This window comes from Lathyrus oleraceus, chromosome 4 (assembly GCF_024323335.1).
Source record: "Lathyrus oleraceus cultivar Zhongwan6 chromosome 4, CAAS_Psat_ZW6_1.0, whole genome shotgun sequence".
In the NCBI taxonomy this organism is placed as follows: domain Eukaryota; kingdom Viridiplantae; phylum Streptophyta; class Magnoliopsida; order Fabales; family Fabaceae; genus Lathyrus; species Lathyrus oleraceus.
In genome coordinates, this window is record NC_066582.1 from 121,032,288 (window position 1) to 121,053,157 (window position 20,870).

General features: G+C 31.5%; 1 protein-coding gene across 1 annotated transcript; it reads left to right on the top strand.

Annotated features, from left to right (window-relative positions):
• Positions 1-3,193: 3,193 nt before the first annotated feature.
• LOC127073953 (uncharacterized) lies at positions 3,194-6,609 on the top strand. Its single transcript, XM_051015201.1, has 7 exons — positions 3,194-3,748; positions 3,842-3,928; positions 4,055-4,270; positions 4,405-4,569; positions 4,668-4,721; positions 4,815-4,961; positions 6,013-6,609. The coding sequence occupies exons 1-7, from the start codon at positions 3,344-3,346 to the stop codon at positions 6,388-6,390; spliced, it is 1,452 nt and encodes a 483-aa protein (XP_050871158.1). The 5' UTR covers positions 3,194-3,343; the 3' UTR covers positions 6,391-6,609.
• Positions 6,610-20,870: the final 14,261 nt, after the last annotated feature.

Genomic DNA, 20,870 nt, shown 5'->3' on the forward strand with positions numbered 1-20,870 from the left:
CTGAGAAGGGTGATCCCCGTCTTAAAATCAGAGACAGTAAAACCAAAAGGGTCAAAGGAAACAGAAATATTGTTGTCAGTGGTGAGTCATCTCACAGAAATTAAATTTTTAATAAGTTCCGGGGCATGCAGGACATGGTTAAGGTGAAGTGGTTGGTGAGATATGGTTATTTATGTGTGTCCGGTGCTGTGAATTGGAATTCCATGGCCACTGTCAACAATAACTTTCTGATTTGAATTACTTACTAGAAAATAAGACGAGAGATTACCTTGTGATGCGGCTGTGTGAGATGTTGCGTCTATGTCCATGTACCACTGATTCTGCTCCTCCTTGGCAACAGCAACAACAACTGTCCTTTATACCGCCGCTCGAATACCATGTAAGATAATGGAAATCGTGTCCTTCTCATTGATCTGAATAAAATATATATACATCAATGTGTAACATTTGGTCAACTATGTAATTATGATACAACATAATTATAGGAAACTAATTATGACTAATTATGACAAAATATTTTATCCTATCAATTCTAGGTCTATCACACAAGTTTGCATCTATCACTTCAGCTTCATCCTCTCTTGTATTTTTTCTTCACAGCAGCACAAATAAATTGTAATCCTAAAAACACCATGAAAAAAACAGCATGTTAAGATAAACTAGCAATACATTGTAACCTAATAAAAATTTATCAACATAACAATAACATATACGAAAAAGAAAAAATATGAAAAAGATTTGTCAACAACAACAACCAACAACAAAACATTTGAAACCGAAGTACATAATATGAAAATCATGTCAACTAATATTTATCTATATTTTTCAACAACAACAACAACAACAACATATAACAACAGAAAAAACCCATAATTATATCATATTATTTTAATATATATAATATATATATATATATATATATATATATTATATATATATATATATATATATAATATATATATATATATATATATATAATATATATATATATATTGTAATGAAAAAGTAAAAAACTTGTTGGAGTTGAGCTTCTTATCCTCTTGCTCCTTGAATGTATAATCACGGTTAATTGTTTTAACCGTAATGCAATGTCTTTTCGTAAATATAAAAAATAAAATGCATCAAAAAATGAGGTATTATCACGGTTAACTGTCAGACCGTTGTAATTTAGTATTACCAGAAGTATATTTTATAGTAGTGACTATTGCTTGTATTCTTTTTGGAGATGAGACTTACAATTTATATTAGTTGAGTGTCATCATCATAAGATGATGTATCATTAAACCCTAACTTAGATTACTTGCATCTTTAAGTGCTTGTTATGTTTCCACTTTAGTTGTTATCATCAAAAGTTACTTGTCATCATCAAAAATATATTCATCTTCAAGACTTCTTTGATCACTAATATACAAAACTTGATTTCACATGAAAAACTTGCTCATTGAACCCAATCTAATTCTTGTAAAATGAAAAAGTGTTAAATGATATTAATAACTCAAGCAAGAACCATGTATTGGAATTGTTTGGATCATTCTCTATCACATTAGCTGAGAGCTTAGCTAGTGAAGCTAGGAGTCAAAAGTTAAGATTCAATAAACCACCAAACTAATGTCAAATATCTTGACCAAACTTGCAAGAGAAAATAGACGAACACTATAATCATTATCTTGGTGGCATAAATCATACCTAGCGACCAAATGACATCTTCTAGCCCTAAGAATCTAATAAGTACAGGGAGTATGTCGAGGGCAAGTCTCCAAAATAGGAGAATTTGGAGTCGAGACGTTAGGAAGCCAAATGGATTTAACCTAAGACATATGAGAACCATTAGAAGAAGTAAGCATCATTAAAATTTAGACTCCCAGAAAAGGGTGACTTCCAAATAAGATGATCATAATCAAATATAAAAATGGAAACCTTGCTCAACATTGTTCAAACCAGCGATAGGTCTATGGATTCTCAAATTGCCATTCATAATGAAGTAATTAACTCTAGCTATCAAATGATCATGTTTCATTGGAACAATATGCAACATATATAACCATGATTTTTCATAGTTATGTCCCTCTCAATTAAGCCCATTGCTCATTGGATATCTTGTTGTTCCAAGCTAACTTGAGAATAACAACTTCAATTATGCCTCTAACAAATCTAAGACCAAGGCGTTTTTCTATGACGGGGGGAGTAAACTTAATGCCATGTAACTATCACAAGTTTTCTCTTCTCAAGATACCATTGATACATTGGATAAATTTGATTTTTATTAAATGAATTGAGAATAAATAAGTAATTAAATGAATAGTAACTTCCCTGGGTAGCATTGGAGATAATTATTAGGCATGGTCCATTAAAAGTTGCTTTGATGTTTGGTGCATAAAACAGTGGAGGTAGCTCCATAATCATAAAGTCGATTTCTCTTTGACAGTATCAAATTTTGAATTGCAATTAATAATACGAGTAGAGGAAAGTAAAAGCAGCTATCACCAGGGGAGAGCCACCACATAATTATTCCGTAGCATTGGAACATGGTATAGGATGACAGCACATATTTCTTAACACAACAATATTGGAAGCTATATACCCAAATCAAACTTCAATTCAAGTCTACCCTAGTACTAGTGTAAGCCAATCCATTATTTTCAATCAAACTTCCTTCCTACAAAAGTTTTAAAAAATCTCAACGTTTACTTATAAGTGCGAGAACTCTTATGAGTTTGTCCTTTAAAAAAACATTTCAACGAATTGAGAAAATTATCTTTAACTTTGATTTTTTGATTTTTAAATAATGTGAGACTATTTTGATTAGTATAGAACATCTATTCTCAAGTTGAGGTTAAAAAAAGCATGCAAACATGAGTCTACCCCCACATTCTAACGTCAATGTTCCGGTTGATCTCAAATCGGTTACTGTACTTACAAAATATTGTTTGCTGATGTTTTAGGTGTCTAAACCCCCCACAACTTTGTATTTTAAAAAATTATATATATATATATATATTATATATATATATAATATATATATATATATATATATATATAATATATATATATATTATATATATATATATATATATAAAAGTACTTTTATCTTTGATATACATGTCATAACTCTTTGGAAGGGTAAATAAAAGTAAATCTTGGAAAATGTGTACAGGGTGTGGGTCTATTTTGTGTGGTGTTAGTACTTAAGTTTTTCAAGGTGTGGGAGCAACATATTAAAACCATTATATTCTCTCTCTTTCACTCTCTCTCTAGTCAGGACCATTTAGAATAGAAGGGTTGTTTATAGTTTCAAAACAAACTTGTTGTAGGCTTTCTTCTTGGAATTGTTCTTCTCTTTTGTATGGACATGAAGGGATATTATTCAGTTTCCTTGACAAAAAAACACACAAAACACTCTTTTTTTTCACCTCAATTCACAACAAGACAACACCAATGCAAACAAGAAAATCATCTTGTCTCAGAACAAACAAGTTTACTAAATCATTCTCTCAAATTGTCTTCTTCCACTTCCCAAAACAACCTACCACCTATTCTACATGTTTTTGTTACTTTGCTTCTGTTTTTTACCTCTATTAGTCCAATTTTGTCACACCCCATTCTCTCAAATTCAACTTCATCACAACAACTAATCTCTCACAACAGCAATGTTAACCAAACTCTTAGACCAGATGTTGCATTACATAAGTTGAAGAGAATCAGAGCTCACTTGAAGAAGATCAACAAGCCTGCCGTCAAGACAATTAAGGCATTTTGTTTTCTTTTACTGTTAAAATATTTTTTGCATTTTTCTTGTGATTCAGTGATTTGAATTAAATTCTTTTACTTTTTTTTGTTGCAGAGTCCAGATGGAGATTTGATTGATTGTATTATATCTCATCAACAACCCGCTTTTGACCATCCAAAACTCAAAGGACAAAAACCATTGGTAATTCATTTGATTTTTCATCCGATGTAACATGTTTAATTTAGTCCTAAAAAAAGGACTATAGTTTTTTGTTTTTTACTTAAAGTGGTTGAATTGAATTTGAGAGTAAAGGCTTAAGGTTTACAGGATCCACCAGAAAGGCCAAAAGGGTACAACAACAACAATGGAGAAAATGCAACAAATAACTTTCAGCTTTGGACTGATTCTGGTGAAACATGTCCTCAAGGAACAGTTCCAATCAGAAGAACAACAGAACAAGATTTTCTTAGAGCAAGTTCTGTTAGAAGATTTGGAAGAAAACCAAGAGGAGTTCGGAGAGACTCGTCAGGGACCGGTCACGAGGTAATTACAAATTATTACTACTTAAAATTTTCAACATTTGAGTTTCAAAACTTTAAACATTGAAGGGACACCACTCACCAAAATATGTACCAAAAAGTGACATCAAAATCATTACACACAATTTTTCATTGCAGCATGCAGTTGTTTTTGTAAATGGAGAACAATATTATGGAGCAAAAGCAAATATAAATGTTTGGACACCAAGAGTAACCGATCAATATGAGTTCAGCTTGTCACAGATTTGGGTTATTGCGGGATCATTTGGTAATGATCTTAATACAATAGAAGCTGGATGGCAGGCATGTTCTCATTTTTCTTTCAGGATTTAGATATTACGAAAATGTTAAAGAAATTTGAATCTCTGTTACTAATATTAAACATGTAAATTTTGTTTCAGGTAAGTCCTGAGTTATATGGTGACAATTATCCGAGATTCTTCACTTATTGGACTGTAAGTATTGCGTGTCTGTTTTCATTTTATTTAGCTTCTAAGTTCATTCTTTTCGTTTAAATCTTACAAATATTTGATGTTTTACTTTGATAGACGGATGCGTATCAAGCAACTGGATGCTACAATTTACTATGTTCGGGATTTATACAAACAAACAACAGGATAGCAATAGGAGCTGCAATCTCTCCAAGATCAATCTATAATGGAAGACAGTTTGATATTGGCTTAATGGTTTGGAAAGTGAGTATTAGTATTTCATTACTTCTTTTTTTACAATCCAATTCTTTACTTGTCATGAATTACCAGCACATACTCAGACATCAAATATGACACTGACACATAAACACTATTAATGATATAAAAATTGAACTAATTGAATGTAATTACACGTCTCATTATCAGATATACTGACACATGTTAGACATTAAATATGCATTTAGAAATGTCTTTGCTACATTTCACAATCCTTTTGAAGGTGTTTTGTTGAGCTTTTTTTTTTTTTTCTTTTCAAACTATTCTTTTTTTACTATATTTCACAACTAATTTAACTTGACATAAAAAAGTTAGGCAGGGATATTGCAATATAGGATTGAAAACTTTGTGTCCAAGTGAAGCAATAATTTGGTTTACTTTATTTATTCTGCATTCTTCTTTTGAAATTTTCTTTATGTTATTGTTATTCAAATGGAAGATTCCCTGCCTTTTTTCCATGTACGAGTGTCCCTCATGGGGTAGCTCTGTTCCTATCTTTATTTGTTTCTCCCTTTATTAAAGCAATATTTTACGGTTAACTCATGCTTTTTAACATTGGTTTTTCAGTAACTGGCTTCAAAGATACCTTCTTTACTTTTCCTATTCTATACTTTCTTCCAAAAATAACCGATAAGAGAACACTAATATTGTTATTAAAAAAATAATCTTCTTCAATTACTATAGTTATAAAAATATAAACATGTTAATGTGACATTACATAGTAGAGTCCAATATTCTCTATACATTCTAAATCACCCTAAATCTTGAGTAATTGAGTTGATTCAATTTCATATTATCTCCAAACAAACACATTAGTGAAGTTCGGACACAAATATGGATTTTGTTAGGTTGAATATTTATTTACACGGTCAATACATTATAAGATCTTTAGATGAGTTGGTTTATAAAACATATAAATTTTAATAAATTCAAATTATCTGATCTTGATCTAACTGTCAGTGATATGCCGACTTCAGGATATCTCTGTTCCTTTCAACACGGGCTATAACATATACTTAATGTATTTTTATGTAAATAGGATCCAAAGCATGGACATTGGTGGCTTGAATTCGGATCAGGTCTACTAGTTGGATATTGGCCAGCAAACATATTTAGTCATTTGAGAAATCATGCAAGCATGGTACAATTTGGAGGAGAAGTTGTGAATTCGCGATCAAGAGGCTACCACACCGGAACTCAAATGGGAAGTGGACATTTTTCAGGAGAAGGTTTTAGAAAAGCAGCTTATTTTAGAAACTTACAAGTAGTTGATTGGGATAATAACTTGCTTCCTTTATCAAATATTCACCAATTATCTGATCATTCAAATTGCTATGATATTAAAGAAGGAAGAAACAATGTTTGGGGAACTTACTTTTATTATGGAGGTCCCGGAAGAAATGTGAGATGTCCATGAATATGAACAAATTATTATTGGTACTAAAAACCCTACATTCTTCTCTTCTATATGTTATAAGTATATATTCTTTTTTTTTACTTTCCCATTTTTTTTACTTCATATTTTGGGATTTTTACTCTTTTATTACAAGGTTTACATAGCTTGAATGTATTTTTTTTTTAATTTGATATTCGATCTTGAGTCTGACTAATCCAAGTCCAAGGATCTTTAGTAGTATTTGTTAATTTTGCTATAATTGTTTTTATGCTAACAGGTTAGTTAAAGACAGGTTGTTATTAGGGATGATGTTTATTTAAGAAAAACATGTTACGTGTTTCTTCCTAGTTCTTTCAACTAGAAAATTGTTTTTCTATAATGAATTTCAAACATATAGTAATATATACTAGTATACTACTATCTCAACTTGAACATTGTGTTGATGAAGTTGACTTTGACTAATAAACTTGGTGTACATTGTTTCTAGCTTAGATGCTTATGTATGATTTTCCATGGTTAAACAAAGTCCAATGTAATTGTAAATTATAGATTTTAGTGATAATTAATGCATCCGTTAAATGTGGCTATGCATTTGGGGAAACTGCTAAGCTCGAATAGTTATGTGTTGAAACTTCTATGCTAGAATCTATCTGTTTTTAGTTAGGAAAACCAAGTTTTTTTAATAGGGTACCCATTATTTAATGAATGGTGAAGAATCGTTTTCATTTTCCCCACCAAGCATGTGTTTTATCACTACTATTTTTTTGTTTATAATAGTAGTTTCTTACTATGACAAGGTTAAATCCATATTGAACTCGATCTCTCGAGTCATACGCAGTTGGACGAACTATAAAATAATTATCAAATCAAAAAATTTAAAAGAATTATCTACGTTTGTTTTATTTAGATCTTCTCTGAAAATAATTGGTGATATTAAGTTTTTCAAAAAAAACAATAAAAGAAATGTCAAAATTCCTTGAAAACTAACAGTCAAGTCAATGTTATAACCGTATTATTTTACTAGTCTACAAAGTCTTATATCATCCAAAACTAGGAAAAGAAAGGGGCACATGGGTTCATTATAAAAAAGTACTGTATAAGTTAGTTGCATCCTAGTGTTCTGATGGATGTTGGTAGCAATATTGTGGTGACAAAAATATGGTTGTTTTAGAAAAATGAATAATATTTGTGTAGAATAAATAACTAAAGAATTGATGTTTCCATGCGTGACAACAAAGCAATCCCCACTACTTTGAAAATATTATTCTATTGGTTCAAAGTCTCTTTCTTTTAAAAAGGACTTGGGAAAAGTTCCCACAAATTCCTAAATATATTTTCTGAATGCTAGATAGTGTTGGACAAAAGAGTCATTATTCTTAGAGGTGATGGAAGAACTGTTTTTTATAAGGAATTAATTATGAATTATGAAGGCCCAAATTGGAAAGGCCTATGAAAAGAAGATTCCACATATGAAGAAGCAAAAGAGCACTTTGTTGTGAGATGTGATGAAATGTGAAGTAGTAGCAAGGAACCAAAATATATTTTCATGTGTCTTAGAAAGGAATTACGTGTGAGGATTTTCAATTATGATAGACTGCCATGTATTAATTATGAGGAGACTCAATTATTCTTTTATAAACAAAGATGTTATTTTAAATAGTATAAGGGGTATTAATTCCAATACAAATACAATTACAAATTCCTTAGAATACAAGACTTCGGATTGATGTACCATTCCAACAATTTACATTCTCCCATCCCTCTATATTTATATTTAAGATAAAAAAAATCTTATGGCATCCTAGATATTTCTAATGTATTATGTAAATAATCATGAATATTTTTTGATTTCGGAAATATATCTTCGGACGTATTCCAACATACACTTAATAAATGTCATTTTGAGTTACGCATTTATTTATTTATTTTATTTTGGAGATAATTATTTCGGAGATAAATCTTCGGAATGATTTTGTAGTTACATCTTCGAAAAGAAACACCAATATCAGAATCAATAGAAAGGTAATTTTCTAAAATGAAATTGACATTCATAACATAAAATAAACATTATAACGATGATTTCAACATAAACTACAATATTACATTTCAATATCCCGATGGACGTTTGTCCAAGTAAAATTGTCCTTTTTTTCACACTCAAGAAATGCAAAATCAACATAATATGTCTTCTGAGTTGAGGTAACACCAACCATATCCAATAATTGAAGTATATACTTATTGACCTTATAGGTTGAATCAAGAATGAGCACCCTAGAAAATATGTTGAACAACTTTGTGGAATCAGGATGAGTCCAAAAAATATATCTAACAGTAACTCCATCATCGCACGTTCGGTACCTAGACACGTAACTGTCATCATCCAACAATTTCAAGAGTTGTTGCATCTCAGTTATATTCCCCATAAGCGTCTTATTAGTGAGGTACCGAATATTATACACTTGCTTGATATTTGATTTATTTTCAGGTCATTTTTATTTCAATGTTGCAAATATATTTTTCAGTTGAACAAGATTCAAGGTCATGTCAGCAACACATTCTTTCTCTTACAGCTTGAGCCGACAGACACTAGGATGATTGGCTAATTTAAATACAAATCATGGTTATGAAAACCACTTATCACATTAAATCTCCAATTTTTGTTTGCCAACATGTAACCATGAACCTTAAATGGACAATCACATTTTCTTGTACCAGTGTAGCCTCTTTTAAAATTCTTGAGAGGAGTTCTATATTTTCCGCTTCTTTCGCAAATCATTATCACAAAGGCATATTTTCTATCCGAATCACTATCGGACCTTCCGATAACCACACAAAATCCAAGTTTAGAGGCCTCCATACGAATCCATTGAAGCATTTGATCACAAAACATAAGCGCTACTGCCGCTGTAAAATGACTTCAAAAGTGAACACGGGCAAATTCCGAAAATGCATCTCCGGACAAGTTCATATATGTTCCGGAGATACATTTTCGAACACGACATAACTTTTTTAAGTAAAAATGGAATATTAATGTGAGCAATGCAGATGGAAAAGAAGAATCTTTATCTGAAATTCTCTCTTTTTTCTTCCTATGACGTGATGAACCAAAAGGATGGAGGTTCTGAGTGAAAAAATGGATTGAGAGTGAAGGGTTTTTAGGGTGAGGGGTTTGGTTGAAAACCAATTATGTCAACAATGGTTGTGTGATCATGCAACTGGTTCTTTTATCAGATATTTCTAGAGATGCATCTTCGAAAATATCTGACATGCAAAGGTAATGTAAATTTCAAAATGCCGCCCATAATTCCGGAGATGCATCTCCGGAATATCTACCGAACTATTAAATAATCAACATCTTTCTTAAAATATTTCAAAGATTCATCTCCAGAATAAGAATTACTCAACATATAGGGAGCCTCTCAGAATGATGAATCTCCAGAAACGGGGAATATTTATGGTAATTCATGTGGTGCAGTAGAAATATCTATGAAACTTTTAGAAACTCTCTAGATACAAACCACTCCTATTAAACCATCTTGGTATAGCACAAATCTATTTCTACATTCTTTATCCCACTATTAAATAATATTTCATTCCTTTTAAGCCAAATAGACCAACATGATGGCAATCATAACAAACCTTCCATATTACCTTCGATTATTCCTTTTATCTTCTTTACTAGTCTGCAATTCTAAGAAATTGAGCCATCCGCTCCCTCTAACACCATGCCAATCCAAGAACAAACCTCCCTCCACAATTGGACCGAAAAAGGATAAGTCAAGAACAAGTGAGTTGATATTTCTTCTTCTCCAAAACATAAAGGGAAGAAAAGTTTAAGGTTGCCACTAATAACACCTCGTCTTTGTAATTCCATTCATGTAGGCAACCTATTGAGTAAGAGTCTCCAACCATACAATTGAATCTTACTTGACACTTTGGTCTTCAAAAGACTATCCAACTCTCGTCGAACATTTTCTACCACCAAATAACCTATATTTAAAAACTCAATCAAACTCTAGTAGCTAGATTTTTACTAAGTAGTCCCTATTATCCATCCACCATACAAAGTTATCATCCACTTCCTGATTAGGTTCCATTCCCTGCAGAATAACAAACAACTCTTCCAATTGTGCCACCATGAATTGTCACACAAAAACCCCATGCATATGCATAGTCTGCACAGACAAACAACTCAGGAAATAGATTGCACATAGGAGATAAGAGCGATTTTTACACTCAACCCACGAAGAAAACTCATCATTGAAGATTGAACATGTTTTATCTTCCCATTATTCAACTAAACTCCTTAACATGTAGTATTTTTAGTTTGAAAATATTCAAAATTTGAACCAATCCGTTGAGAAGCGACAGATCCACATTTTTTTTGTGTTGAGTAAAAAATAATCTATGGATTTTGTATAAAAAACAATTACCAACATTTAACAATATACATAATTACATTTATAATTATAATGACAAAATAAACTTCAACTACATAAAAGTTTTTATAAATTGCAAATGTTATCTTCGAATTTTTATATTTCTAAAAATGTTTAACAAAAATTCATTGTTAAATAGTTGACTTTATATATATATATAATATAATAATATATATATATATAATATAATAATATATATATATATATATATATATATATATTATATATATATATATATATAACAAAATTAAGATATATAAGATTTTTCGTTAGTTGCATATGCGATTTTTTTTAAATAGTTATAATTTTAAAAAAAAATCCAAAATAATTATTTTTTCAAATTTTTTTCCAAAATAACCACCTTTTAAAACAGACGCGTCAGATGAATTTGCGCATCAATTTCCCATCATGAAGAAGCGCCAATGCATCTGGCGCATGCATTGAAAGCCTCATGAAGAGGTGACAATGTCTATGGCGCATGCATTTGGCTTATGAAGAGGCGCCAATGTCCCTGGTGCCTACATGTCTTGACATGTCATGCGCCTAACCCTTTGACGCATGCATTCACAAGCGAAATGCCGATTTAATATTTTTCACTGTTGCATCTCCAATAAAGATTCAACTTTGAAATATAGATTCGTTTGAACGTCTTAATCGGACGTTGAACAATTGGTTAGATGGAGAAATTGGGGATGGTGAAAGGATTAGAAGAATTCAATGGCTTGTGTCCACGTTCAACCAAAATGGAGAAGTGTGTGAATGGATGGATATTAAGATTGACCGAGACGTTCATAGGATGATGCATTACATGTTCAAAATTGTTTTGATGGTTGTAATCGCTTAGTTATTGTATTGTAGTTGTTTTAATTGTTTGTGTTGTTGTTTATGTAATGATATTTCCTCACAAACTTATATTATGAAATAAATTTAGTTTTTCATATATTGCAACAGAGGTACATGTGAATTTATCTGGTTGTGCTCGTTCCAACACTAGGACAGTAAGTACGATTGTGACATGACTGACGGCATGAACTACATAATCTAACCATTTTATTCACCGTATCTATTTCGGTTCAAATGCGGGTGCTGTTTGGGCAACCATTTTTCTTCCTTCGCATAACTTCGTTGTGTCAGACGATGTCCCCTTGAAATTCTGGCCAGTAATCCTCTTTTGACACTACGAAAAAACTAATTTTATAAACATTTGATAGACTGGTGACTTTGTAAACGTCAGATAGAAAGTAGGAAGAATCCCTTCGAACCTTTGAACATGCCGCAATAACATGGGAGCAGGGCGTACGAAAGGCTTGAGACTTTCCGCAATCGCACCAACCTCTATCTAGTTCGACTATGTATTATCCCATCGGCATTCCCTCATTGTGATCCATGGACTCGGCAACACTATATCAACCTTTAGTGCGGTCAAACACCGTGACCACATGTGTGTTTGCTTTGGCAGCTTCATGTCTAATGAATTTCATTGAAGCATCATTGAACTGAAGGAGAATTGCCATCCAAGGCGCAGCGGAATTTAAAAATTTCTCCATTTAGTGATCCTTACGAATGGGCATGATCAGTGATAGAATCATTACCTCTTGTGGCGATTCAAACTTTTGGTGCAGATCTCTTGTAACGATCAAAATCTTGGATACAAATCCACGGAGCGATCACGAACGTTGAACGATGACATCGTCTCTACTCAGTCCACACGAACAGGTTCCATCAATCTCAGTGCTAGCTGGTACGAATGAAGGCTTTGAGTGAGAGAGAGAGAGGGAAACGAAATTTCAATTCTTCACTTGAGTTTTAGTATGAGTTACAATGCTTTTACCCAAGGGTTCTATTTATAGAACCACTTGTGTGGGCTTCAAGCTAAAAAACTCACTTAAGTGTATTTTGGCCCATATCTTATAATATGACCAAAATCACTTAAGTATTTGGTACCTTACCATATTTCGTATTCCACTTTAGTGCACCGTACCTTACGATGTTCCTTAGTTAGTCTATCTCTCATCAATCTGTCCTTTGTGTGTGACCCTGTAGGTTTTCGTGACGTTGGAAATTATATTAAATCACGTATTTAACATAATAAACAGTGAGAGGTATCTAGCAACACATCACTGCTACCCAAGACACGAAAATGTCATGTGATCTGACAAAACCTCCTGTGATAATAATTATGTGTATAATTACCCCTTTGCCCTTATGTCTATATTGAAAACAAGGTATAGACCGTGTCATCCTTGTCCAGTTCAATATTGAGCCCATAGACATTTATCCTGTTACGCGGGATGGGCAAATTCCATCTAGGACACTCATGTCCCTCAGCATGCTTTGTGGAGTACCCATCAACTGTCTTTATGGTTATCCAGTTACGGACAACGTTGGATCAACAATAAAGCACTCGACTCTACATCTAGGGTTCATAGTGGTTTCAGGTCGAAGAGTGGTATACACCATTATCACCATGAGAATAACTTATGACACTTTGCATAACTTTCTATATAGTATTTTCATAGCGGGTCAATCCGGTATAAATATTACTCTTAATATCCATACCTATGTTTAAGACTTGATAACTCTTTATCCATGATCCATGAGATGTGATCATCAGTCTACAAACATAATAGTCTTAATGCTTTAATGTTATCCCACTTCACAAAAAAGCTCGACTACGGATACTTTAAGAATAGTGTCCTTATGTTTAATGTGATCTCATGATTAAGTCATACTTGATACATTAAACGGACTAGCTATTCTAGGGACTTTATTAAACAACCATAATAAAGAAAAATCCTTTTATTATTAATAAATAATTCGATACAAGTACCAAAAGTAATGGCCTCTATGGCTTATACCAACATGAACAATTGTCCAGATTACAACACTAAACTCCATTTGGAATGTATGGTCTCAAACAGCGCCCATAGCCTGAAATATATTGCCTGCACCAAAGCGGTTATATGTAGGTTACGGATGCCTTTGAAGACAGAGTTTATTGATTCCAAAAGATTTGTTGTCATGTGTCCCCAACGTTGACAGTTGTCGTATGCTCTAGTCTACTTCTCCAATTGAATACAGTCGATCCACTGTACTGCATATGCGTTTGACAATCTTATTTCTTCACGGTAGTGTTTGAAAGAAGGTTCTGATAATGTGTAACCTGCGTTGACAACCTTCTTCCGCAACGTTTTTTCTTTGATTTCCCGCATGAAATTCTGAGCAATATGTCTAATACATAAGACATGTGTCGAAGGAGGATCTTGCCATCCATTATCAATGTTATTATATGCACTGATGATTGAAGGGTGTCTATCGGAGATCAAACATAAGTTAGGTTGAGGTGCAACGTGCAATCAGAGATTTCTTAGAAAAAACTCTATTCCTCAGCAGTCTCCCCTTCAACAAGGGCAAAGGTGATTGGAAAAATGTTGTTGTTGTCATCTTGTGTCACTACCATCAATAATGCTCCTTTGTATTTCGGGTACAACCATGTACCATCAACTTGTATAATAGGTTTACATAAAGAAAAACTTATGATGCATGGTTGATACGCCCAGAAGAGACGGTGGAATATTCCATTTCCAATAGCACATGTCTCGTCTGGTGTATACGCGGACAACGTTTCCAACTTGACAATAGTCCCTGGAGCATACTGTTTTAGAGCCAAAAAGTATTCTGGAAGTTGTTTGTAAGACTCCTCCCAATTGCCAAACACTTTTTCATCAGTCTTTGTCCTAGCTATCCTTGCCTTCTTATATGATGGAGAGAGAGAGAGAGAGAGAGAGAGAGAGAGAGAGAGAGAGTTTTAAATTCCTTACTTTGGTAGTGTGTTTGGATGAGAGAATTTAATGAGGAAAAAAAAATTTAGAGAAATTCAAAATAATTTCACCAAAATTTATTATTTGGATAAAAAATATGGTTAATTGTTAAAAGGATGAAAATATATGAAGTATTTTGTTCAAATTAAATTTAGAGTATGTTTGGATGATAGAATTTAATGAGAGAAAATTTAAATGACTTTACCAAAATTCATTGTTTGAATAAAAAATATGGAAAATTGTTAAAATGATTCATATATGAAGTATTTTGTTCAAATTAAATTTAAGAAATTACAAATTACACCTAAAGTCAATCCATTTTTGCAAATTGGTCCCTATTTTTTTCAATTTTAATATTTATAAAAATATGATCTAAAAAGTCTAACAATGAATAAATTTTAATACTATATTCAAACAAAAGAATTTAAAAAATAAAATTTTAATTGAATCATTTGAATTTGTTAGATTTTTAAACTCTTAAATATTAATTTGAAATTCCTTAAGCTTAACTTGAATAAAATAATTCATAAATTTACATCATTTTAACAATTCTTCATATTTTTGTCCAAACAATAAATTTTGGAGACAAATAATAAATTTTGGTCAAATTTTTAAAAAAACATTATTTTCCATCATTAAAACAACCCATCCAAACACACTTTAAGGCTTTATTTGAGAGTTAGGATGAGAGGAGAATGGAGGATTTCATGGGAAAGTGAGGTGAACAAAAATAAAGAAATACTTAACATTTTTTTAAAGAATGATTTTGTATAAATGAATAAACGAAGATTTATCATTAATATTTTTTAATTTTCATAATATTATAATAACATAGATTAACTTGATAATATGTATAACAACATAGATTACAACATAGATTATAACAACATAGATCATTAATATTTTTTCTGTATTTATTTGATTATTATGTGTGGATGGATAAATGAATGTGGGTGAGAGAGATGATGAATGACTTTGTAGTAGGGTGTGAAGAGTAATTAGAGAAAGATAAAATAACTTTGAATTATTTTATTAATTGAAATAATATTTTGATTTTATTATTTAAATAATAGTATTTTAATTATTTAATGAAATAATATGTGTATTAACATTTTTAGTGAATTTAATTATTTTTTTATTAGAGATAAAATAACAAGAATAGAGTAATTAAATATAGAAATTAAAAGATGAAGGGGGTTGTTGGGTTTTTGTGAGGAAGTGAGGATAGAAAGATAAATCCAAAATTTATGAGTTTTGTTATTATAAAAAGAAAGTTAGAAAGTTAAAGGGTTTTTGACAATAAGTGAATTTGAAGAGTGAAAGAGTTAGGGCAAAGAGAAGAGAAAGAGGAGAGCTAGCATACAAGGAGAGGAGAACCAAGAACAAAACCAACAATTGCTGCTAAGAGAACAAGGTAAATGGGAGAATAACTTTCAATAGGGCTTATGCATGAGGGGTAGGATAGATGAATCCTTAACCTCCAATAGGGCATTGAGTTGTTCATGAAATTTTGAGTTTCTATGATATTATGATGTTGATTGGCTGAATTGATATGTATTTTCGTGTATAATTTGATATGTGATTACTGTTTTGAAACTGTTAATATTTTTTATCATTGTCGGTGGTTGTTTATGGAATACTGCATGATTAATTGTTGTGATCATTAGGTTTGCACAATAAGTTGATTAAATTGATATGTTGTTTGGAATATAATTTTATTAAGATGAATTATTAGCTTGTTTGTATTGCACTGTTGATTGATAATGTGAATGTTTTTATTTTGGTGTGATGTAATCGATAGAGGGGATTACTTGAGTTTTTAATGCATTTATGTTAGGATCAGAGAGGGGGTCTTAACGCATTGATATTGATGATATTATCATGTATCATAAGAGTTGTGTTAAGAGGAATGTCTGCTAGTTCAGGGAGGGGACTAGTGGCTTGTTCCAAGCTAAGAGAGGGGCATGAAACTCAGAGAGGGGGTTCATGGGTTCAGAGAGGGGATCCGGTTCCAGAGAGAACCAAATATTGAGTTGATACCACATACATATGCATTGAGTTGCATAATTGAGTTGCATATAGTTGCATCGAGTTTCATAGAGTTGCATTTTGAGCATGAGATGCATAATGAGACAAACGCATGTGAATTGATGTTGTATGTAATTGGTGTGTGATTGGTATGTGAATGAGTTGGTGTCAGAATGTAACTGGTATATTGTGATTTGAGATTGTGTAGATTATGTTATGTGTGGATATCCTACCTTGCAGTATACGTTTGTTATTATTGAATGTGATTTCTCACTTCTTTTGTTTGAATGTTGCCTTTACACGGGCATCGTGTAGATACTCGAGAGTAGAGTCGTTGTTGTGAGTGGAAGCTTGTTCTTGGAGATTTTTCTTTTAATTCCTTTATTTTAACTTTGATTATGCTCTGATATATAACACTAGGGAGCGATTTCTTTGTTTTATGTTGAGATTTTTGAGAGATCATGTATGCTATCATATTTTATATTTTGGTGTGATAAGAATTTGGAGAAGACTTATGAGTCGATGCTTTTTAATTATGACATGGGATTTATGATGAGATTCAAATTAGCGTGTTTTAATTGAGTATTTTTATTGCGATGATATCTTAAGTGAAGGTGGACATGCGATGAAAGGTGTTGCATGTTTATTTAAACTAAGTGTTACATGATCAGCAGGTGTGTGTTTTGAGATGTGTAACATCCTATGTATGAATATTGTGAAAAAAACTCTGATTTAACTAAAATTATGTGTTGGAAAAATATGGTGTTCCAGTTAAGACATGTGACATCATGTGTGAGGCGAGTTCCTTGAAACCTGTTTCATATGTAATCTTTTTTTAGAGAGAGAGAGAGATCTTTAATTGTAATATAATGATTTGGAAACACTTCTAAACACCTCGGGATTGAGTTATTCATGTATTAAGAGAAAATTAGACTTAAGTCTTAATAAGTAGAAATTATATGATGTTCTTATGAATTTATTGAGCTAAATTCTTGTAAATAATTTATAATTTCTTGATTAAGACTCTTGATTGGTAGTGGATTAAATAGTTTTTCACTTTCGCTTATTATAATTTTGTTTGCACTTTAGTCAATATATTAGTATTGTTTGAGTCTGTTTATTGTAGTAATACGCACTAAGAGTGCACAATTATATAGTTTATAAAAATAATGATATATCCTTAGGATAAACGGCTTGTCACGATGATAGACCAAATAATAACATTTTTATTTTCTTTTGATTGCTCATTTTCTTTCCCCCATTTATCACCAATTTTGGGGACCAATAGAATTTAAAATTTTAAGATTCAAGATGGCCAATTAGTAAAAAAAATCAGTTAGAACAAACTCTGGGGGCTTGCAAAGATACTCTTATAGTACACTTTGGTTTTTGCAAGTATTACACAAGTAGGAATTAGTTTTTATAGCAGTATATAGTCAAGTTAGAGATAGATGTGTTAAAATATGAAGTGTTTATCACTCATATTAAAAAAAAGAGTGTATAATCTTATCATTTATAATTTTTCTTATCTGGCCTGAAATAACTATAATGATTGTATCACAAAGAATATTTTCAAAACAAAACTTAAGTTAATAAAATATCTAAAGAGAAAAGTACCCACCTGAAGTATCATTATATATAAAAATCTAAAGAAATTTATGTTAAAGAGGTCAAAATATTGAAGATTCAAAACTTGATAAAAGATGGATAAGAATGGTTATTTTATGAACAAACATAAACTAAGAAACATACAAACTAAACAAGAATTGAACTCCTCTCCACAAGATGTAAAATAAAAGTAAAAAAAAAAGGAATACGAAAAAAATCACTAAGTTTTTAGTAAGGATGAGGGAAGAAAAGTTCATCTGTCAGATATGATAATTGGACATGGCGTGCACTATCTCGTCTAGCACCAGACCTTGTCTAACTTGCTCTTTGCCCAGGCATGCTTGATTTGCCTTAAAATCAGTCCTTCTAGACTACCAACAATGTATTTAGTGAGACTTATGATCAACTTTAAGGTTATCGAGAAAACTTCATCAAAAAGCAAGTTTATTGGGTGAATCCTTGCGTAATTGATCACTCTCAAATGATCGACCAGAAGAAATGCATATTTCTATCATTTGAAGAAAATTTTGGAATTTCATTTTTAGGATGAGAGAATACTAGAATGAGGAATCATTTCCCACCAGTTTTATTAATTAACGATGAGGGAGAGACGGACGCAACATAAATCTATAAAACACATTGTGACGATGAGTATGAAATGTCTTATGTCAGTTTTTTTTTTTGGAATAACATGGATACTTGTAGCAAAGTTTGTTGGAAATCACATAAGAGGAGTTGAGTAAAATATGCTTCTGGAGTTTAAATCTGGGAGTATTATAGGAGATTTAGGAAGGGATCAGGATAATTGTCAAAGAATTTAGTGAGTTAACGTAGAGACTCCTGAGGTGGGAAGTGACAAGATTATGTGTATTGGAAGTAAATTTTAAGTAGGAGTCGAAAGAAAGGTGAATGAAAGTTTAAAAACTTGAATGTAGATGAGTCATTTGTTTTATAGACAAAGTGTGAATATCGATAAGAAAATTAATTAAGGGGAGAATGATGTAACATCTCATATTCCTCTTTCTTCAATTTATAGTGGTATTATGGTATATATTTAATTAAGGATTTAATTTTAATAGATTAAGAGTTTCTTAATTGTAATTAAGAACAACAGACATATTGAAAATTATGGAAGAATGTAAAGATCATAGTTGGAATTTTACATGAATTAATGAGGGGCATTCCCATGATTTTACATCAAGAATATAGAAGACTTTGACTTAGAGAATTCCATTTTTTCCTCAAAGGTGGACTGATTTAGAAGAGGCGTCAGGCATGTGAAAACATTGAAAAATGTGAGACGAGTGTCATTATACACGAGGCTCGAAATCTGTATCATATTTATATACTTTCTATCAATTTTGTTGGATTGGAAGATTCTTTTAGATAAAATAAATATATAACTTCTTAGGGATTTTTAATTTATGAGTTTGGTTGATTTTGGTTGTAATCTAAGAGTTGAGAAATACTTCTAATCACACTGCGATAGTGATTCATGTATTGAGAGGATGAGAGATTTGAGTCTCAAATTGGTAGAAATTTAGTATGTTTTAGTAATTGTTGAGCTAATTTTTTATAACTTATTTGCTTGAAGCACGAGTACTTCTAAAATAACTAAGTATCGGTATCGGGTACGCACCCGTATCGGATACTCGTACTGTACTTGTGGTATTTTATTTTTTCTCATTATTCGATTCTGAATGAAATTTGTGATTTTTTTAAATATCAATATAGTATATTTATGTATTGTAATTTTTAGTTTTTAAATTTTTTATAATGATGTTTTGTTATGAACCTAACAATTTAATTTTCAAATTATATATTTTTAGAAGATTCTTATCTTTTATTAACGCAATTATTTTTTATTAACGCATTTGTACGTTGATTTTTTTTAAATGACGTATTTTATACCGGTACGAGTATCCACACCGGATACCGTACCCGTACCTATGCATCATAATTTATTTGTAATCTCTTAATTGTTAGTGCATCATAAAATTCTTTTAGGAGATCATTTTGAATTAAATTGTATAAACAATTTTTTGTGTTTTGATTCTTTATCTTCTTGTTAATGTTATTGTGTTTACACTAACACAAGATATTTAATTTGCTTTGGTTTGAAATATTTGCAAAATAGAAAGGTGATTTTGAATTGTTAAAATTAATTTTTGTATGATAAGAGATCAGGCTTAACCTAAATTCATTGAGATATTCTCATGTCAGACATTGGATTTAAGGCTTAGTTTTCTTGTTCTCTAATGAAACTCAATCATTATATCTACACAACTATGAATATGATGATAAATTGATAGAATTATTCTCTCTATCAGTTCGTTTGGTGCATGAAACTAATACAAGATAAGAATTATCAACCTATATGACACATGACCCTCTAACTTATTTTGTTTTCTTACTTTTCCCAAGATTGCAATTTTTGCTTTTCTGGGCCAGTGCAAATTTTCTTTCATTGGCGGCAATACCTTTTATGTCTGCAACGAGCATTTAAATCTCCTAAACTCAACCAAAAGCAGTAAAAAAAATAGTTCAGAGATAGACACACTAATTTTATGAAAATGATGGTACGCAAGTTGATCTAGAGAGGATC